At 41.8% G+C, this 22,981-nt stretch overlaps 1 protein-coding gene across 1 annotated transcript in view; it reads left to right on the forward strand.

The window, feature by feature from the left end:
- Nucleotides 1-22,733, forward strand: part of LOC121583528 (tyrosine-protein phosphatase non-receptor type 13-like) — a 150,176-nt gene extending 127,443 nt beyond the window's left edge. Inside the window, 10 exon segments of the mRNA XM_045225454.1 lie at nt 10,117-10,197; nt 10,556-10,665; nt 10,830-10,885; nt 10,991-11,088; nt 11,652-11,800; nt 19,453-19,543; nt 19,726-20,063; nt 21,095-21,310; nt 21,466-21,528; nt 21,936-22,733. Coding sequence (XP_045081389.1) covers nt 10,117-10,197; nt 10,556-10,665; nt 10,830-10,885; nt 10,991-11,088; nt 11,652-11,800; nt 19,453-19,543; nt 19,726-20,063; nt 21,095-21,310; nt 21,466-21,528; nt 21,936-22,013 — 1,280 coding nt within the window. The 3' untranslated portion in view covers nt 22,014-22,733.
- The last annotated feature ends 248 nt before the right edge of the window (nt 22,734-22,981 follow it).

A 22,981-nucleotide genomic window follows, 5' to 3' on the forward strand; every position in this document is an offset into this window, starting at 1 on the left:
GGTGAACCGTTGAGACATTACAGCACTTTATGTACATTGTCCCTCCATTTTAGGTGGAGCAAAAGTATTGGGACAATTGAACTTACAGTTGAAGTCGGAAGTTTACATACACTTTAGCCAAATACATTTAAACTCAGTTTTTCACAATTCCTGACATTTAATCCCAGTAAACATTCCCTGTCTTAGGTCAGTTAGGATCACCACTTTATTTGAAGAATGTGAAATGTCAGAATAATAGTAGAGTGGTTCGTTTCAGCTTTATTTCTTTCATCACATTCCCAGTGGGTCAGAAGTTTTCATACACTCAATTAGTATTTGGTAGCATTGCCTTTAAATTGTTTAACTTGGGTCAAACGTTTCGGGTAGCCTTCCACCAGCTTCCCACAATAAGTTGGGTGAATTTTTTATTTTTTTTGGAAGGATGCTTGGAGTCATTGTCCATTTGGAAGACCCATTTGCGACCAAGCTTTAACTTCCAGACTGATGTCTTGAGAAATTGCTTCAATATATCCACATAATTTTCCTTCCTCATGATGCCATCTATTTTGTGAAGTGCACCAGTCCCTCCTGCAGCAAAGCACCCCCACAGCATGATGCTGCCACACCCGTGCTTCACAGTTTGGATGGTGTTCTTCGGCTTGCAAGCATTCCCCTTTTTCCTCCAAACATAACAATGGTCATTATGGCCAAACAGTTCTATTTTTGTTTCATCAGACCAGAGGACATTTCTCCAAAAAGTACGATCTTTGTCCCCATGTGCAGTTGCAAACCGTAGTCTGGCTTTTTCATGGCGGTTTTGGAGCAGTGGCTTCTTCCTTGATGAGCGGCCTTTCAGGTTATGACTCATTTTACTGTGGATATAGATACTTTTGTACCTGTTTCCTCCAGCATCTTCACAAGGCCTTTGCTGTTGTTCTGGGATTGATTTGCACTTTTCGCACCAAAGTACGTTAATCTCTAGGAGACAGAACACGTCTCCTTCCTGAGCGGTATGACGGCTGTGTGGTCCCATGGTGTTTATACTTGCTACTATAGTTTGTACAGATGAACGTGGTACCTTCAGGCGTTTGTTAATTGCTCCCAAGGATGAACCAGACTTGTGGAGGTCTACCATTTCTTTTCTTGGCTGATTTCTTTTGATTTTCCCATGATGTCAAGCAAAGAGGCACTGAGTTTGAAGGTAGGCCTTGAAATACATCCACAGGTACACCTCCAATTGACTCAACTGATGTCAATTAGCCTATCAAAAGCTTCTAAAGCCATGACATCATTTTCTGGAATTTTCAAAGCTGTTTAAAGGCACAGTCAACTTAGTGTATGTAAACCTCTGACCCACTGGAATTGTGATTCAGTGAATTATAAGTGAAATAATGTGTCTGTAAACAATTGTTGGAAAAATTACTTGTGTCATGCACAAAGTAGATGTCCTAACTGACTTGCCAAAACCCAGTGGCTTGCGAAAGTATTCACCCCCCTTGGCATCTTTCCTATTTTGTTGCCTTACAACCTGGAATTAAAATTGATTTTTTGGGGGGGTTGTATCATTTGATTTACACAACATTCCCACCACTTTGAAGATGCAAAATAGTTTTTATTGTGAAACAAACAAGAAATAAGACAAATACTTTCTAGAGCCACCTTTTGCAGCAATTACAGCTGCAAGTCTCTTAGGGTATTTCTCTATAAGCTTGGCACATCCAGCCACTGGGATTTCTGCCCATTCTTCAAGGCAAAACTGCTCCAGCTCCTTCAAGTTGGATGGGTTCCACTGGTGTACAGCAATCTTTAAGTCATACCACATATTCTTAATTGGATTGAGGTCTGGGCTTTGACTAGGCCATTCCAAGACATTTAAATGTTTCCCCTTAAACCACAGGTCATTGTCCTTCAGGAAGGTGAACCTCCGTCCCAGTCTCAAATCTCTGGAAGACTGAAACAGGTTTCCCTCAAGAATTTCCCTGTATTTAGCGGCATATATCATTCCTTCAATTCTGACCAGTTTCCCAGTCCCTGCCGATTAAAAACATCCCCACAGCATGATGCTGCCACCATCATGCTTCACTGTGGGGATGGTGTTCTCAGGGTGATGAGAGGTGTTGGGTTTGCACCAGACATAGCCTTTTCCTTGATGACCAAAAAGCTACATTTTAGTCTCATCTGACCGGAGTACCTTCTTCCATATGTTTGGGGAGTCTCCCACATACCTTTTGACAAACACCAAACATGTTTGCTTATTTTTTTCTTCAAGTAATGGCTTTTTTCTGGCCACTCTTCCGTAAAGCCCAGCTCTGTGGAGTGAACGACTTAAAGTGGTCCTATGGACAGATACTCTAATCTCCGCTGTGGAGCTTTGCAGCTCCTTCAGGGTTATCTTTGGTCTCTTTGTTGCCTCTCTGATTAATACCCTCCTTGCCTGGTCCGTGAGTTTTGGTGGGTGGCCCTCTCTTGGCAGGTTTGTTGTGGGGCCATATTCTTTCAATTTTTTAATAATGGATTTAATGGTGCTCTGTGGGATGTTCAAAGTTTCTGATATGTTTTTATAACCCATCCCTGATCTGTACTTCTCCACAACTTTGACCCTGACCTGTTTGGAGAGCTCCTTGGTCTTCATGGTGCTGCTTTCTTGGTGGTGCCCCTTGCTTAGTGGTGTTGCAGACTCTGGGGCCTTTCAGAACAGGTATATATATATTGAGATCATGTGACAGATCATGTGACACTTAGATTGCACACAGGTGGACTTTATTTAACTAATTATGTGACTTCTGAAGGTAATTGTAGCAAAGGGGGTGAATACAGATGCACGCACCACTTTTCCGTTATTACTTTTTTAGAATTTTTTGAAACATGTTATTGGTGTCACCTCATTAGTCAGTATGTGTTACACCTGTGTTACACCTGTGTTGGCTTGTCCATCTTGTTAATCGGAAGATTTTTCACCTGTGCTGGCCAAGGTGATATTTAAGAGTGGTTCGCCCAGTGCTCCAGTTGTCTTTAGAGATGTGGAGGGTTAACACCTTTAGTTTTTTCCCCTCTTCGATTTTTTGAAAAACAATCCTTTATCTGATCTTCCCTGTTTTCGTTTTGCTGGGGAATGTAACAGCTAATGTAACAATGATTCACATGATTATGTTTCATGCTGATTCTGAATACATCTCATAATCAGTCATATGTTATCTGGTCACTTGAAAAAGACAACAGCGATTTAACAACGTTTGTTAAAACCTAATTCAGGATTATGAGGGATTTAACCACAAGCCTCCATGAGATGACCCTTGAGAATAGGTCAGAAGCATGATGGACACACAGACTGTGTGTGTGTGTAGACTTACTATTGTTTTCATAAGATGCTATAACTCCCATTTGGCAATCAATACACACACACACACACACTTGAACAATGTCCAATAATTATGTAACCAGTCGGTAACCTTTTAGGACCTGTTCTCAGTTGAGTATCTCTACCAGTAGTAGTAGCTATCAGTCTAGTGTTATGGTTCCCCTGACCCCAAGGCTCCTGATACTACCATCATATTACCAGGCCTTACTCTATCCTGACCTTTTTTTTTCAATCGCTTTGGTGCTATTTTCACAAGTACAGTGCCTTCGGAAAGTATTCAGACCCCTTGACTTTTTCCACATTTTGTTAGGTTACAGCCTTATTCTAAAATTGATTAAATTGATTTTTTCCTCATCAATCTGCAGTCATGGTCAAATGTTTTGAGAATGACACAAATATTAATTAAAGTCTGCTGCCTCAGTTTTTATGATGGCAATTTGCATATACTCCAGAATGTTATGAAGAGTGCTCAGATGAATTGCAATTAATTGCAATTTGCCATGAAAATGAACTTAATCCCGAAAAAACATTTCCACTGCATTTCAGCCCTGCCACAAAAGGACCAGCTGACATCATGTCAGTGATTCTCTCGTTAACACAGGTGAGAGTGTTGACGAGGACAAGGCTGGAGATCACTCTGTCATGCTGATTGAGTTAGAATAATAGACTGGAAGCTTTAAAAGGAGGGTGGTGCTTGAAATCATTGTTCTTCCTCTGTTAACCATGTTTACCTGCAAGAAAACACCTGCCGTCATCATTGCCTTGCACAAAAAGGGCTTCACAGGCAAGGATATTGCTGTTAGTAAGATTGCACCTAAATCAACCATTTATCGGATCATCAAGAATTTCAAGGAGAGAGGTTCAATTGTTGTGAAGAAGGCTTCAGGGCGCCCAAGAAAGTCCAGCAAGCGCCAGGACCGTCTCCTAAAGTTGATTCATCTGCGGGATCGGGCCACCACCCGTGCAGGAATGGCAGCAGGCAGGTGTGAGTGCATCTGCATGCACAGTGAGGCGAAGACTTTTGGAGGATGGCCTGGTGTCAAGAAGGGCAGAGAGGAAGCTACTACTCTCCGGGAAAAACATCAGGGACAGACTGATATTCTGCAAAAGGTATAGGGATTGGACTGCTGAGGACTGGGGTAAAGTCATTTTCTCTAATGAATCCCCTTTCCGATTGTTTGGGGCATCCGGAAAAAAGCTTGTCCGGAGAAGAGAAGGTGAGCGCTACCATCAGTCCTGTGTCATGCCAACAGTAAAGCATCCTGAGACCATTCATGTGTGGGGTTGCTTCTCAGCCAAGGGAGTGGGCTCACTCACAATTTTGCCTAAGAACACAGCCATGAATAAAGAATGGTACCAAGAGCAACTTCTCCCAACCATCCAAGAACAGTTTGGTGACGAACAATGCCTTTTTCAGCATGATGGAGCACCTTGCCATAAGGCAAAAGTGATAACTAAGTGGCTCGGGGAACAAAACATCGAAATGTTGGGTCCATGGCCAGGAAACTCCCCAGACCTTAATCCCATTGAGAACTTGTGGTCAATCCTCAAGAGGCGGGTGGACAAACAAAAACCCACAAATTCTGACAAACTCCAAGCATTGATTAATCAAGAATGGGCTGCCATCAGTCAGTATGTGGCCCAGAAGTTAATTGACTTAATGTAATTGTCAATAAAAGCCTTTGACAGTTATGGAATGCTTGTAATTGTACTTCAGTATACCATAGTAACATCTGACAAAAATATCTAAAAACACTGAAGCAGCAAACTTTGTGAAGACCAATACTTGTGTCATTCTCAAAACTTTTGACCACGACTGTACCCATAATGACAAAGCAAAAACTGCTTTGTAGAAATATTTGCAAATTCAGTAATTTGTTGAATCGCCTTTGGCAGTGATTACAACCTTGAGTCTTCTTGGGTATGACGCTACAAGCTTGGCACATCTGTATTTGGGGAGTTTCTTCCATTCTTCTCTGCAGATCCTCTCAAGCTCTGTTAGGTTGGATGGGGAGCGTTGCTGCACAGCTATTTTCAGGTCTCTCCAGAGATGTTCGATCCGGTTCAAGTCCAGGCTCTGGCTGGGCTGCTCAAGGACATTCAGAGACTTGACCCGAAGCCACTCATGCATTGTCTTAGGGTCGTTGTCCTGTTGGACGGTGAACCTTTGCCACAGTCTGAGGTCCTGAGCGCTCTGGAGCAGGTTTTCATCAAGGATCTCTCTGTACTTTGCTCCGTTCATCTTTGCCTCGATCCTGACTAGTCTCCCAGTCCCTGCCGCTGAAAAACATCCCCAGAGCATTATGCTGCCACCACCATGCTTCACCGTAGGGATGGTGCCAGGTTTCCTACAGACATGATGCTTGGCATTCAGGCCAAAGAGTTCAATCTTGGTTTCATCAGAACAGAGAATGTTGTTTCTCATGGTCTGAGAGTCTTTAGGTGCCTTTTAGCAAAATCCAAGCGGGCTGTCATGTGCCTTTTACCGAGGAGATGCTTCCGTCTGGCCACTCTACCACAAAGGTCTGATTGGTGGAGTGCTGCAAAGATGGTTGTCCTTCTGGAAAGTTCTCCCATCTCCACAGAGGAACTCTAGAGCTCTGTCAGAGTGACAACCAGGTTCTTGGTCACCTCCCTGACCAAGGCCCTTCTCCCCCGAGTGCACAGTTTGGCCGGGCGGCCAGCTCTAGGAAGAGTCTTGGTGGTTAAAGACTTTTTCCATTTAAGAATGATGGAGGCTACTGCGTTCTTGGGGACCTTCAATGCTGCAGAAATGTTGTGGTACCCTTCCCCAGATCTGTGCCTCGACACAATCCTGTCTCTGAGCTCTACGGACAATTCCTTCAAACTCATGGCTTGGATTTTGCTCTGACATGCACTGTCAACTGTGGGACCTTATATAGATGGCGGTGTGCCTTTCCAAATCATGTCCAATCAATTGAATTTACCACAGGTGGGCTCCAATCAAGTTGTAGAAACATCTCAAGGATGATCAATGGAAACAGGATGCACCTGACCTCAATTACGTGTCTCATAGCAAAGAGTCTGAATACTTCTCTAAATTGAGGAGGTGAAACTGCTTCAGAGAACACTCATGCCAGGAAACTGTGCAACAAACTTGAGGTGAACCTTTTTTCCAAGAATAATCTCATGTTCTCTCCGAATTCAGTACACATGATCATCTCAGTCTAGCTAGAGTATGCCTACTCGAAAATAATAATAATTTGAAGTTAGATGATTACTGTACAGTTGAGTATATTAGTGGCTAATCCATTATCAGCCTACTAATATGCTCAAGCTCTTTAGCCATGTTAAATTGTATACTTATTCACATACAAATATAGGACTATGCCCTTTTTACAGACTAAATATCCACTTGTAGGGCAGTTTGTGTTTGGTGAGCTTACTGTAATAGTTTGGATCAGTGATGATCAACCAGGGGCATATTTAGTAAGGCTTTCCTGGTAAGGTGAAAAAGTAATGGCTTTTGCTCAGTAATCCTCATTTAAATGTGGGGAAAAACCTCCTCTCATGTTGTTGAGGTTTTTGATGGCAGGCTGAGGCCTATAGCAGAGTGGTATACTACGAAGCAAGCTAGATCTACTCTGGTTTTTATGACGCTAGCTAGCTTCAGAAGGCTTCACATTCCAGGTCAGGCTTCATCCATACTACGATGGTGGATATTGCTTGTCCGCCTGCCGCTAACTCTAGCAAGCTTGTAACTGATTGTGCATGTCGAACATGGCTAGTCGAACACCAAACTCTTCATTGAGACAATGCTGAAACATCAATCAATGGGCGAGTCAGTGCCACATTTTCATTTGTGGCAAAATCAAAATGAAAGAAAAGTTATCTTGCAAATTCAGCAGGTTTCGGTATGAAATAGGCTTTTAGAAGTGCCGTCTTTATTTTATTACTTACCTTTAATGCAGCCTTTAGTGTGCTTATCAATGCATAAGCACTTTTTTCCCACTCCTATCGCTCCTTCTGTGGAACAGCTTGTTGCATTGTGGCCATAGACATACAATCCATAGAAGAGTTTTGGAACCTTTAACCCTGGCAATTTGACTGTTAAACTCATGGGTACACTAGCAATGGCTGCCAGTGTTGACTTGAACGGGAACTACCTTTGCCTATCGCAAATTTCTAAATACAATCGTGCGAAAAATGTACAGTTTGGAAAACAAATGCTGTCATTACTAAATGTGTAATGTGATAGGTAGATGTAATTTTTGTTTACAAAGAAAAGTATTTAATAAATTGTCTTCCTCAAATGAAGGGGATGATGACAATCTTTACGAGAGGGATGGTATCGGATTTCATTGGTGCTCAACTCAGAAGCTTCATTCAGGATAAATAGAGTTAGCCCTGAGTTAGCCTGCCCCGGAGCAGGCTAGTTCTGAAGGATTCATTGCTATAGAAATGTACCCAGCTAAAAAGGTGAGCCACTTTCGTGGCACCGGTTATCCCGAGTTGAACTCAGAGTTGACCAAAGTTACCTTGCTAACTCCTCAAACCTTATTCATAGTATATGGCTCTGCTCCATTATTTGGCCATTCAGTCATCCATCCCTCTCCCCCACTCTCGCTCCCCCCACACTATTCTTCCCCTCCCCTCCCCCCCTCTCCATTCTATTGGTCTTAAAAAGGTCCAATGCGGCCGCTCATCTCAATATAAAATAATTTCTGAGTAATAGTTAAGTACCTTTGATTGTTTTCAATTAAAATGGTCAAAAAGAAACAAAAATCACTTCTTAGCAAAGAGCGATTTCTCAAGCAAGAATTTTGTTAGGACTGTCTGGGAGTGGTCTGAGTGGGGAGGGAATACTGAGCGAAAATATCTTTACATGACACGCTTTTGATATTCTAGAGAATACAGACCATTTCCAATGCATGTTTGGAGTTTTGTGGATGTGCACCATATCCTGACAAATTTTGAATCCAGATGTGCCTTTTTAAACATCACACATGGACCCTATGGCCGGATATGGACTCATTCGGACTCATTCAATATCCTGAGATATGTGATATCCTATTTTCTCTCTTCAGGTTGAAAAATACTGACTGTATAGATAGCATGTGTTTTCTCAGCACATTCAAGATAGGAAGCTACACTATATATATAAACACAAAAGTATGTGGACACCCCTTCAAATTGGTGGATTCGGCCATTTTAGCCACACCCGTTGCTGACAAGTGTTTAAAATCAAGCACACAGCCATGAAATCTCCATAGTCAAACATTGGCAGTAGAATGGCATTACTGAAGAGCTCAGTGACTTTCAACATGGCACCGTCATAGGATGCCACCTTTCCAACAAGTCAGTTCGTCAAATTCCTGCCCTGCTAGAGCTGCTCCGGTCAACTGTAAGTGCTGTTATTGTGAAGTGGAAACGTCTAGGAGCAACAACGGCTCAGCCGCGAAGTGGTAGGCCACACAAGCTCACAGAACGGGACCGCCGAGTGCTGAAGCGTTTAAAAATTGTCTGTCCCCGGTTACAACACTCACTACAGAGTTCCAAAATGTTCGTAGGGAGCTTCATGAAATGGGTTTCCATGGCCGAGCAGCTGCACACAAGCCTAAGATCACCATGCGCAATACCAAGCATTGGCTGGAGTGGTGTAAAGGTTGCCGCCATTGGACACTGGAGCAGTGGAAACGCGTTCTCTGGAGTGATGAATCACGCTTCACCATCTGGCAGTCCGAAGGATGAATCTGGGTTTGGCGGATGCCAGGAGAACGCTACCTGCCTGAATGCATAGTGCCAACTGTAAAGTTTGGTGGAGGAGGAATATTGGTCTGGGGCTGTTTTTCATGGTTCAGGCTCCTTATTTCCAGTGAAGGGAAATCTTAACACTACAGCATACAATTACATTCTAGACGATTCTGTGCTTCCAACTTTGTGGCAATAGTTTGGGGAAGGCCCTTTCCACCATACAACAATATTACAATGTACAGTACAAGTCAAACATTTGGACACACGGACTCATTCAAGGGTTTTTCTTTATTTTTACTATTTTCTACATTGTAGAATAATAGTGAAGAAATCAATACTATGAAATAACACATATGGAATCATGTAGTAACCAAAAAAAGTGTTAAACAAATCAAAATATATTTTAGATTCGAGATTCTTCAAAGTAGCCACACTTTGCCTTGATGACAGCTTTGCACACTGTAGGGGAAAAATTAATCTATTTACCTGCCCTGTTTACTATATATCGATAGCTGTTGTGCAGCAACTCACTGCCTTCCTGAAGACAAAAACTTTATACGAAACGGTTTTGGTCTGGTTTTAGACCCCATCATAGCACTGAGACCGCACTCGTGAAGGTGGTAAATTACCTTTTAATGACTTTAGACCAAGGCTCTGTATCTGTCCTCATGCTTCTAGACCTTAGTGCTGCTTTTGACACCATCGATCACCACATTCTTTTGGAGAGATTGGAAACCTTAATTGGTCTAAACTGACAAGTTCTGGCTTGGTTTAGATCTTATCTGTCGGAAAGATATCAGTTTGTCTCTGTGGATGGTTTGTCCGCTGACAAATCAATTGTAAGTTTCGGTGTTCCTCAAGGTTCCGTTTTAGGACCACTATTGTTTTCACTATATATTTTACCTCTTGGTGATGTCATTCGGAAACACAATGTTAACTTTCATTGCTATGCGGACGACACACAGCTCTACATTTCGATGAAACATGGTGAAGCCCCAAAATTGCCTACCTTAGAAGCATGTGTTTCAGACATAAGGAAGTGGATGGCGGCAAATGTTTTACTTTTAAACCGCCTGACGAAAACCCCAACACCTACCTGGCCTACCTCCCCATCAACTCTGACAAATGCAACGGCAACACAGACAGTGAGGATGAAGGAGTGAAGACTAAGCTATGTAGTCCACCCGAAGAAGACAAGTCTGGTAGCCCGCCTGACATACCGCCAATAGGTATTGAACACTCTCCATGTTTAATTCATTACATGCTTCATATAATAGGACATAGCTCTAAGGCCATCTTCTAACTTTTGTATGTTTACACACATAAACTCAATGGTATTAATTCACATTGACTCTGCTGATGTTACACTCACTCTGCGGATATGAATGCATTATATTTTTTGTTTGGTAATTGGTCAATCTACACATAACAGAGCAAACTGCCTGACATGATCAGAATTGATGGGTCTCTGTGCACTCTAACAACCTATATGTCTCTTCCCAGACTATGATGTGGGTTCCATGGAACGGAGGAGAGCGGGTGAGGTGGAGAACACTGTGCTGTCTGAAGACACAGACTGTGATGGTTCATCTCTACCAGAGGACTCTCCTGAGGTAGGTACATACTTGGTGAAGAACAGTGCTCTGAGGAGGCTCTGCCTCTAAGGCGGGGCTATTCAATTCCAGTCCTGGGGGGCCAAAACACTTCTGTATTTTGTTTGAACCTTGAAGTTAATTGCATTCACATCTGAGTTTCTGTGTTGTGTGTGAAATTCCAGACTTCCCGGAAAGCCATTTGTAAAGAGGAAAGTGTAGACGACCCACTGAATGAGAGGTAAGGGGGCCTCCAGTATTATTTTATATTCCAGAATACTGTGACTGAATGTAACCAGAGGACATTGAAAAAAATATATATATTTTTTTTTTCACGTGTTCCCAGCTACCTGCAAAAGACTTCAGAGCAGCCAGAGGAAGATGAGATAACGTGGGGAAGTGACGAGCTGCCAATAGAGAACATGAACTCCAAATGCACTGACGGTAAGCTGCCTATAGAGACAATGAACCGCACCCAACCACTCAACCTCACCAATTTCCATCCCTTTGCCTGACCTTAAAGGGATAGTTCAGGATATTTTTTTATTTCAGATGAACTCGTGGATTTTTATGTCTCTGAAGGAAGTTAGAGGTAGGTTTGCGAGCCAATGCTAACTAGTGTTAACGCAATGACTGGAAGTCTACAGGAACAGCTAGCATGGTAGAAGTTCCTGTGACTTCCAGTCATTGCGCTAACGCTAGTTAGTATTGGCTCGCAAAACTGCTGCACCTCTAAACTACGGCAGACTGGAGGGTGGCAGGTCGCCTAGCAGTTAAGAGCATTGGGCCAGTAACCGAAAGGTCGCTGGTTCGAATCATTGAGCCGACTAGGTGGCACTTAACCCGAATTGCACCTGTAAGTTGCTCTGGATAAGAGTGTCTGCTAAATGACTAAAATGTAATGTAAATAAATGTACATCCTCCTCCAAATGTAAAATGTAATGGATTTTCATGAGTGAGTGGTAATTGAAGTCTCTGTAGTAACATTATCCTTCCCTCCTCCTCAGACGGGCCCATCATCACAGAAGATGAGCTGACGTCTCTGCCCCTGGTGAAGGTGGTCCCTAACGGGCAGTACACTGGGCCCAAACTCAACACCGTGGTACGCATGCTGCGGGGCCTGCTCAAACAGAAGATCCCTTTGCAGGAGTTTGAGGTACGTACAGTCTGTTTCCCTTTTCGATCTAGAGAAGTATGGAAACATTAAACAATGTCAACTTATCCCCTCTTCATGTTTTTTATAGTTTAGTTTATTAGGATCCCCATTAGCTACTGCAGATGCAGTACCTACTCTTCCTGGGGTCCACATAAAACAAATACATTACAAAGTTCAGAACCGTAATAGACAAGAACAACATAAGATATTACATTAAATTCAAAATACAATTTATATAAGTTATATATAGGAAAGACACCAAAAGACACCAAAAATACGATTTACACACTTCATATATACATATTCATATTCTTATATACCGTACAGTTAAATTAGATTTTTAGAAAGAGGAGAGGCACTGTTATACACTGCTTTTTTATCTGTTTTTTAAAGCTTAACTTGCTTTCTGCCTGAGTAACCTCTGGTGGCAGAGCATTCCACGATGGCATGGCTCTATTCATAACTGAGTAACGCATTAAATCTGTTTTTGGTTTGGGTACCGTGAAGAAACCCATAGTGCCGTGTCTGGTGGGGTATGTATGTCTGTTTGAAGTGTATGCAAATAGATTATCCAAGTGGTTAGGCATTTTCAACACACAAATGTTTATAAAAAGACTAGAAGAGAAGTAGTCTTTTTCTCCTCAACCCTCAACTATGAAAGAATATTATGCATGTTGTTGATGTTAGTTCTGTGTGTGCAGTTAAGGGCAAGTCATGCTGATTTGTTTTGAGCCAGCTGCAGCTTTGCTAGGTCTTTCTTCGCTGCAACTGATCATATTACCAGACAGTAATCAAGATGGGACAAGATCTAAGCCTGAACAACTAGTACAGTTGATGTTTTGTGTCATCTTTTTATAACATACATACCTCTCCCCATTTTCACAACAACTTTGTCAATATGACTTGACCATGATAACTGACCCTCCAATGTTACTCCTAGGAGTTCAGCTTGTTCAACTTGTTCAATGGTCACACCCACAACTCCAAATTAGGTTTAGGTCTAAGAGAATGATTTGAACCAAATACAATGCTTTTGGTTTTAGACGTATTTAAGAGCAGTTTATTGTTAATTACCCATTCTGACACTGACTGTAACTCCTTGCTAAGAGTCTCAGTGAGCTCACTGGCTGTAGGTGCTGATGTGTAGAGTGTGCAATCATCAGCATATATAGTCATTTTAGCTTCTTGTAAGACAAGTGGCAAATCATTTGTAGAAATAGAGAAGAGTAACGGCCCAAGGCAACTTCCCTGAGGGATACCGCACTGTACATATCTGATGTTAGAGAAGCTTCTATTGGATAAGTAACTCTCCAACCATGTGATGGCAGGTTATGTAAAGCCATAACAAGTGATTTTTTTTTATAACAAATTATGATCAATAACATCAAAGGCTGCACTGAACTCTAGCAACACAGCTCCAACTATCATCTTATTATCCATTTATTTTAGCCAGTCATCAGTCATCTGAGTCAGTGCAGTACAAGTTGAGTGCCCTTCTCTATATGCATGCTGAAAGTCAGTAGTTAACCTGATCTCTCCATCATTTACTAAGAACAGGCAGCAAACTTATTGGGCAGCTGTTAGAGCCAGCAAAGGGTGCTTTACTATTTTAAGGTAGTGGAATTACTCTAGCTTCCTTCCACGCCTGTGGGTACATACTCCTTTAGACTTTTCTTAAAGACATGGCAAATAGGGGTGGCAATAGTCTGCTACCATTCTCAATAGTTTCCCATCTAGGTTGTCTATACCTGGTAAGTAGCCTAGTAAGTATTTGTATTTGTATTTATTATGGATCAACATTAGCTGCTGCCAAGGCGACATTAAGGCAGTTATACCATTTTAAAACCATTATGATATATTCACAACAGATTTCACAACACATTAAGTGTGTGCCCTCAGGCCCCTACTTTACTACCACATATCTACAACACAAAATCCATGTGTACGTGTGTGTATAGTGCGTATGTTATTGTGTGTTTGTATGCATGTGTCTGTGCCTATGTTTGTGTTGCTTCACAGTCCCCGCTGGTCCATAAGGTGTATTTCTATCTGTTTATTGAAGTCTAATTTTACTACTTGCATGAATAACTTGATGTGGAATAGAGTTCCATGTAGTAATGGCTATATGTACTACTGTGCGCCTTCCATAGTCTGTTCTGGACTTGGGACTATGAAGAGACCTCTGGTGGCATGTCTTGTGGGGTATGCATGGGTTTCTGAGCTCTGTGCCAGTAGTTCAAACAGACAGCTTGGTGCATTCAACATGTCAATACCTCTCACAAATACAAGTAGTGATGAAGTCAATCTCAAGTACTGATGTTTGCTCTCTGTGTACATCCAAGGGCCAGCCGTGCTGCCCTGTTCTGAGCCTATTGCAATTTTCCTAAGTCCCTCTTTGTGGAACCAACGACTGAACAGTAGTCCAGGTGCGACAACACTAGGGCATGTAGGACCTGCCTTGTTGATAGTGCTGTTAAAAGGCAGAGCAGCGCTTTGTTATGGACAGACCACTCACCATCCTAGTTACTGTTGTATCAATATGTTTTGACCATGACAGTTTACAGTCCAGGTTTACTCCAAGCAGTTTAGACACCTCCACTTTTCCACATTATTCATTACAAGATTTAGTTGAGGTTAAGGGTTTAGTGAATGATTTGTCCCAAATACAATGCTTTTAGTTTTTGAAATATTTAGGACTAACTTATTCCTTGCCACCCATTCTGAAACTAACTGCAGCTCTTTGTTAAGTGTTGCAGTCATTTCAGTCGCTGTAGTAGCTGACATGTATAGTGTTGAGTCATCTGCATACATAGACACTCTGGCTTTACTCAAAGCATGGCATGTCGTTAGTAAAGATTGAAAAAGGTAAGGTGCCTAGACAGCTGCCCTGGGGAATTCCTGATTCTACATGGATTATGTTGGAGAGGCTTCCATTAAAGAACACTTTCTGTGTTCTGTTAGACAGGTAACTCTTGATCCACAATATAGCAGGGGGTGTAAAGCCATAACACAGTAGTTCTTCCATCAGCAGACTATGATCGATAATGTTAAAAGCCACACTGAAGTCTAACAAAACAGCCCCCACAATCTTTTTATCATCGATTTCTCTCAACCAATCATCAGTCTTTTTTTTACCCTGTTTTCTCACCAATTGGTAGTTAAAGTATTATCCCATCGCTGCAACTCGCCTATGGACTCGGGAGAGGCAAAGGTTGAGAGCCGTGCGTCTTGTGAAACACGACCCTGCCAAGCTGCACTGCTTCTTGACACATTGCTCGCTTAACCCGGAAGCCAGCCGCACCAAACTGTCGACCAGCGTCAGCTTGCAGGCACCCAGCCCGCCACCAGGAGTCGCTAGAGCGCAATGGGACAAGGATATCCTGGCCTGCCAAACCCTCCCCTAACCTTGATGACGCTGGGCCAATTGTGCACCGCCTCATGGGTCTCCCGGTCACGGCCGGCTGTGACATAGCCTGGGATCGAACCCAGGTCTGTAGTGACGCCTCAAGGAATATGATGCAGAGCCTTAGACCACTGCGCCACTCGGGAGGCCCTCCCATCAGTCATTTGTGCAAGTGCTGTGCTTGTTGAATGTCCTTCCCTATAAGCGTGCTGAAAGTCTGTTGTCAATTTCTTTACTGTAAAATAGCATTGTATCTGGTCAAACACAATTTTTTCCAAAAGTTGACTAAGGGTTGGTAACAGGCTGATTGGTTGGCTATTTGGGTCAGTAAAGGGGGCTTTACTATTCTTAGGTAGTGGAATTACTTTTGCTTCCCTCCAGGCCTGAGGGCACACACTTTCTAGTAGGCTTAAATTGAAGATATGAGTGGCATTATCATCCGCTATTATTGTCAGTAATTTTCCATCCAAGTTGTCAGACCCCGGTGGCTTTTCATTGTTGATAGACAACAATATTTTTTTCACTTCTTCCACAGTCACTTTACGGTTTCAAAATTACAATCCTTTCATAATTTGGTCAGATATACTTGGATGTGTAGTGTCAGCGTTTGTTGCTGGCATGTCATGCCTAAGTTTGCTAATCTTGCCAATGAAAAAATCATTAAAGTAGTTGGCCATATCTTTGTGTTTTGTGATGAATGAGACATCTGATTCAATGAATGACGGAGCTGAGTTTGCCTTTTTGCCCAATTTTTATTTATTTAAGGTGCTCCAAAGCTTTTTACTATCATTCTTTATGTCATTTATCTTTGTTTCATAGTGTAGTTTCTTCTTCTTTTTATTCCGTTTAGTCATATGATTTCTCAATTTGCAGTACGTTTGCCAATCGGTTGTGCAGCCAGACTTATTTGCCATTCCTTTTGCCTCATCCTTCTCAACCATACCGTTTTTCAATTCCTCATCAATCCACAGTGATTTAACAGTTTTTACATTCTTTCTTAATGGGTGCATGCTTATCATTAACTGGGATAAGCAATTTCATAAATGTGTCAAGTGCAGTGTCTGGTTGCTCCTCATTACACACCACGGACCAACAAATATTATTTACATCAACAACATCGGAATCACTACAAAACGTATTGTATGACCTCTTATACACTATATTAGGCCCAGCCTTTGGAACTTTGGTTTCCCTAGATATGGCTACTTTATTGTGATCACTACATCGATGGATTTGGATACTGCTTTAAAGCAAATTTTGGCAGCATTAGTAAAGATTTGATCAATACATGTTGATGATTTCATTCCTGTGCTGTTTGTAACTACCCTGGTAGGTTGACTGAACCTGAACTAGGTTACAGGCACTGGTTACAGTTTGAAGCTTTCTCTTGAGTGGGCACCCAGAAAATATACCTCTCTGTTGATATCACATACATTATCAATCATTTCTCACATGTTATCCAGATACCGACTGTTAACACTTGGTGGTCTATGGCAGCTTCCCACCAGAATGGGCTTTAGGTGAGGCAGATGAACCTGTAGCCATATTACTTCAACAGTATTTAACCTGAGATCCTCTCTAATATTTACAGAAATATAAACGGCCACACCTCCACCTTTGGCATTTCTGTATTTTCTGTAGATCTTGTTACCATTTATTGCTACCACCGTATCATCAAAGGTGTATTATCTAAGTGAGTTTCAGAGATTTTCAGAATATGGATGTCATCTGTTACTAGCAAATTATTGATTTCATGAACCTTGTTTCTTAAGCTACATATGTTAACAGGGACTATTTTTAGCACTTTTCTGGGATGCTTGATTGTTTTTATTGCTTTACTGGGAAGCTTAGCAGAGGTAGACATGCTCATGTTATTTATGTTAGTGCAGGGTGAGCTGCACACAGTGGACTTCCTACTAGGGCACACTGCCTCAGTCCTAACAGTATCACTCTGGTTCATAGGTACATGGTTACTGCATACAATAGCTGTGGGATCAGCAGAGGCATTCAGGGCAGTAAGAGGGACATAAATTAGATTACTTACATTGTGTCTTCCAACGCCCCTGGAATAATGTACATTTTCTAAAGCATTATGACAACTCATCGACACAATGGTACGGATTAAATGAGCTGGGCTTGGGTAATTGATAAGTAATTGTCTCAACGCAGCCTTAAAATGCTGTGAAAGAATCCAGGAACCCAAAAGATTTGGGTGGATCCCAACCTCCTTATAAAACAATCTTTGTTTCCAGAAGGTATCAAAATTGTCAATAACAGTTACACCCACAGAGCTGCAATAGTCTCGTAGCCAGTTATGGAGGGCTAAAAGTCTGCTGAACCATTCAATGCCACGATTTGGGTAGGGCAGAGGGACAGTTATTATGGGGCATTTATTGGTGTCAAGTAGTGACCCAATTAGTTCTTTAAAATCCATCTTCAGCTGCATGAACTATGATAGACTCAATTTCCTGATGCTGGTTTAAAATGATTGGGAGCAGCTTATTGATGTCCTGTACTCATGCTCCTGGATAGCACAATGTTTTTTGCTCCAGGGACTGAGACATTTCTCACCATTTAACTGCCCAATACAAATGCCGGAGAAGGGAATGGAGAAATCCGCCCATTCCCACCCCTCTCACAATTAGTTGAGCCTTTCATGGGCCCACGAGAAGCAGGATAGTGTATGCCCTCTGCTCCCGGCGATAGGGTCCAAACCTCCCACAGCCTTGCATGAGTAGCCTTGCACTAGCCTTGGTGGCTTATCAGTATTGATGGATATCAACCATTTTTCCCCCTCTTCCACACAAACTTGACCAAATTCAAAACGGCAATCCTTCTCTTTCATTATTAGATCTTCAATACACACATATGATGGTTCACTGAATTGATCCAAGGGCCAGTTGCCCATCCCTGACATACATCAACACCTCCCCGTAGACATTCCTGTCTTTTATATAGATAATATATCCTTGTATTCCTACTGCTGGATCATCAAATGTGCTGTCTAAGTGAGTCTCAGAAATGGCTAATATATTAAGATTATCTAAAATTAGCAAATTACTAATCTCATGAACTTTGTTTCTGAGGCTACATATATTTATTTATATGAGCTAACTTTAACTTTTCCTGGGTAGCTTATATAAAACTGAACTCATAATGATAATCGGTCTTATTTCTAATAATTCAATTTCTGATAATAACAAAGAAGAAATTAATGGATTTTTGAGCAGATGATGTACAGCAGATTTAGCTCGGCTGCTGCAGGGTGCTTTATTCATTGTGCCACTTCTGCTTAGCTGCCTTGCTGGACTGTTGGTCTATTCTGATTGGGGTGTTGTCCACTCTGGAAGGGACCCGAGGTTGTAGGGTGGAGCTGGCCTCTCTGGAAGGGGCCTGATGGTGTAGGTTGGAGCTGGCCTCTCTGGATGGGGCCCGATGTTGTAGGGTGGAGCTGGCCTCTCTGAAAGGGAATCGATGGTGTAAGGTGGAGCTGGCCTCTCTGGAAAGGGCCTGATGGTGTAGGGTGGAGCTGGCCTCTCTGGAAGGGACCTGATGGTGTAGGGTGGAGCTGGCCTCTCTGGATGGGGCCCGATGTTGTAGGGTGGAGCTGGCCTCTCTGAAAGGGAATCGATGGTGTAAGGTGGAGCTGGCCTCTCTGGAAAGGGCCTGATGGTGTAGGGTGGAGCTGGCCTCTCTGGAAGGGGCCCGATGTTGTAGGGTGGAGCTAGCCTCTCTGGATGGGGCCCGATGTTGTAGGGTGGAGCTGGCCTCTCTGAAAGGGAATCGATGGTGTAAGGTGGAGCTGGCCTCTCTGGAAAGGGCCCGATGGTGTAGGGTGGAGCTGGCCTCTCTGGAAGGGGCCCGATGTTGTAGGGTGGAGCTGGCCTCTCTGGATGGGGCCTGGTGGTGCAGGGTGGTGTTGGCCTGTATTTAGCTCTAAAGGGGATAAGCTTTACTGTATAGCTTGCATCGTTATTATCTGCAGACTGTTATGGCTACTGCCATTTGAAGTTTTACTTTATTAATTCTTGCTTACAGAAATGCAGAATTTACATCATTCATAATTGCATAGAATATAGCATAAGAAGACTCTCAGATACATAATACATGGCATAAATATAATAGATACATAATACAATACATTTATTTTCTTGAAAAACTGTATTGGTAAAAATGTATTGGTAAAAAAGACTATTTACTTGTGTCCATGGGACTGAGATTTAAGGCAGATTTATGCTTCTCTCAACAGAATCTGCAGAACCTTCAGCCGCTGGATGACTGTCTAATTGGCCAGACAAAGGAAAATAATAAGAAGAATCGCTACAAGAACATTGTCCCCTGTAAGTGTACAATGTAGATAAAATGTCTCAACGAAATAGCATTATCACTGAGAAGTGATACCTGTGGCTATAGCATCTCAAACGCATGAATATTTCTCTGCATCTACTTCAACTATAACCCAATGCAGTATATAACAAGCTGAATAAAACATTATCCTCTGTTTTCTCTCTTGTTTCTCCAGTTGACACCACTAGAGTGATCCTGGGTAAAGATGGTGGCTACATAAACGCTAACTTTATCAACATGCCAGTGAAAGATGAGAACTTCATGTACATCGCTTGTCAAGGACCCCTACCCACCACTCTGGGTGACTTCTGGCAGATGGTCTGGGAGCAGAAATCGAAGGTCATCGCCATGATGACCCAGGACGTGGAAAGGGGAAAGGTCAAATGTCAACGGTACTGGCCCAACACCCCGCGGATGGCTGATATGGTGGGCGAACGCCTGCAGATCACCCTGGTCAAGGATCAGCACCTGGACAACTTTGTTATACGTCTCATCGAGGTCAAAGATATCCAGGTGAGATTTGAATGTACAGTATAAGGAGAAGAGTAATGGTCCCAGAGCAGAGCCTTGCAGGTCACCATACTTAACCGTGAATTTATTTATTTTGATGTCATTGTACTTCATTACCAAGTAAAGTATGAAGAAAATAAATAAAAATAAATGTACGCACTCACTAACTGTCGCTCTGGATAAGAGCGTCTGCTAAATGACTAAAATGTAAAAAAATTAAATGTAAAGGACAGGACACACCCCAGAAAGAAAGCTAGTTGATTATTTCATTTAATAAGGTTAAACAAACAGAAGCCAGTCCAGGGACGTTTATTGTTTTTTAATGAGCATGGCCTTATTTCTATTACAGTATATTGGATGACTGTCATTCATATTCCATTCACCCAGCTCAATGTTACATCGATAGGTTTAGGCTACTACATGTCACTCGAATTTTCCCTACATAATACCCATCATGCGGTTGCTACAACCTAGCCTACAAATTAAAGTTTATAATGTAGGTGCACAGGTCGAGAGACAATTTGGAGTAATCAAGGTGACAGACAGTGGCACATTCAATACCACCTTGCACACACTTGCCTGCATCTAGCTGATCTTGGGTGTAATCATTAGTACAAACAGTTGCAAAACGTTCCTCTGGAAATCGTCATAATTACTGTGTAAGTTTATGGGGGGTGAGAACTATGAGCCTCCTCGGTTTTGTACTGAAGTCAATGTACCCATAGGAGGATGGAAAATAGCTGTCCTCCGGCTACACCATGGTGCTACCCTAGAGGGTGCTGTTGAGGCTACTGTAGACCTTCATTGCAAAATAATGTGTTTTAATCAGTTATTTAGTGATGTTAATATATTTAGTATAGTTTTATCTAAAAAGGATGATTTAATGTTTCACAATTTTTTTAAAAATTAAATTCACTGAGTAGGATGGTCCTCCCCTTCCACCTCTGAGGAGCATCACTGATTTGGATCCTGTGTAAGGCATGAAGTGCAGCAGAGTGATACTGCCTATTCCATTTGCTCTTCTCCTATTCTAGACTGAAGAGATTCAACACGTCACCCACCTGAACTACACTGGTTGGCCAGACCACGGAACCCCCTCGCAGCCCTCGCAGCTGCTGACATTTATATCCTACATGAGGCACATCCACCAATCAGGAGCCATTATCACGCACTGCAGTGCAGGCATTGGCCGTTCCGGAACCCTCATTTGCATAGACGTGGTACTAGGCCTCATCAGTAAATATGCTGACGTAAGTATGATGACAATGTTGTAGCTATAGAGAGATATAATACAATATAATGTTATAGATTTAATCTGTGGGTATTGCTTTTTCTACTGTTTGCAAAAAATCCAACTGTATATCTTGTTTCTGAGGGATTGAAGTTTAAAAGATTTCTGTTTTAGTTTGATATTTCAGATGTGGTACGTAACATGAGGCTGCAGAGACAAGGAATGGTACAAACAGAGGTACATTGACCAATTTGACGCAATGTATTAATTTATATGATCAATGCTTGATGTTGATACTCGCTTTATAAAGCGAGTCTGAACATAGCATGTTAGCGTTTTTTTCGTCATGAATCTGGAGCCAGCTCTGCAGACTGGTCACTATCTGGCACAGCTACAAAGTAATCAAATCTGATTTTAAACCTAACCTTAACCCTAACCACACTGCTTAACAAAGACCAAAAAGTATATTTTTGTTTTCATGGATTTTGACAATATAGCCAATTTTGACTTTGCAGCTGCCTATCTAGCGGAAATCACACAGTTCTGTCTCCAGGCCAAGACTCATCCCAATAAATGTCAACCTACCTGTACATAACAGTAATTGTAACTGACACATTCTCTCCCATTGTGTTTCGGCCACACAGGAACAATACATATTCTGCTATCAAATGATCTTATACGTGTTGCGATGTCTTCAAGCAGAGGAGAACATCTCAGGATAGCAACCTTTAAAGTCACAATGCTGCACAATAATATAATCTCCAGCTGGTGAGAGCAGAACAATGATGGAGATTGGAGAGTTCACACACGACCTTTAAGACAGAACAGAACCAAGCAGTTGTTGCTGTGGGTTTACAAACCACTGCTCATCGTTCAATAATTGCCATAAAACATTTTGGACTAGTTTCCTGGATCCAGATTAAGCCTATTCCTGGACTAAAAAGCATGTTCAATGAAAGCGTTCCATTGAAAGTGCTTCAGTCCAGGGCAAGGCTTAATATGTGTCCAGGAAACCATCCTCTTGTTTCATGAAAGTAAATCTTACAGGAGTTTATTTGAGTTTTCTTTGGCTGCTACCCCTTCTCTTAATGCATACACAAGAATGAACGGTTGATTTGATGTCTTATCTACATGAAAACAATGCTTTTTATAGAATCAAGAATATTATGAAATAACTATGAAAGTTGATTAATGAATTCATATTTTAAATGTGGAACAAAATCATGTGTATTTTAAAGCTATTTTGATGCTGGAAGTTGCCTTGACAGAATACGACGACAGTATTTGCATTGTAGATCTTATTATTACGGTAATTGCTGACTGCTGCCAGTGGTAATCAATGACATTATTAAAGCGTACATATTAATCTCTTGAGAACTGTGGATATGTTTTAATGTTACAACATGAACATTTTCCATTTGTAAATAAAAGAGTCAAACGTTTACATTTTGGTACTTTATTTAAACGCAGATGCTATTGCCACTAATAATGCAATTGCCACAAAAGAGTATGCCATTTGAAACACTGTTATTGATCATTATCACACTGAATGCAACCTTCCCCTTGGGTTAGGGATATTTTGAAGATATGGAAATGGCATATTCATTTCTGAAATTAAGAAAGATTTACTATGGCATCTGTGGAAATTCAGCATCACTGCTACGCCCAGAGGTCCATGTGATCCATATCA

Source organism: Coregonus clupeaformis, chromosome 15, assembly GCF_020615455.1.
Source record: "Coregonus clupeaformis isolate EN_2021a chromosome 15, ASM2061545v1, whole genome shotgun sequence".
NCBI classification, from domain to species: Eukaryota; Metazoa; Chordata; class Actinopteri; order Salmoniformes; family Salmonidae; genus Coregonus; species Coregonus clupeaformis.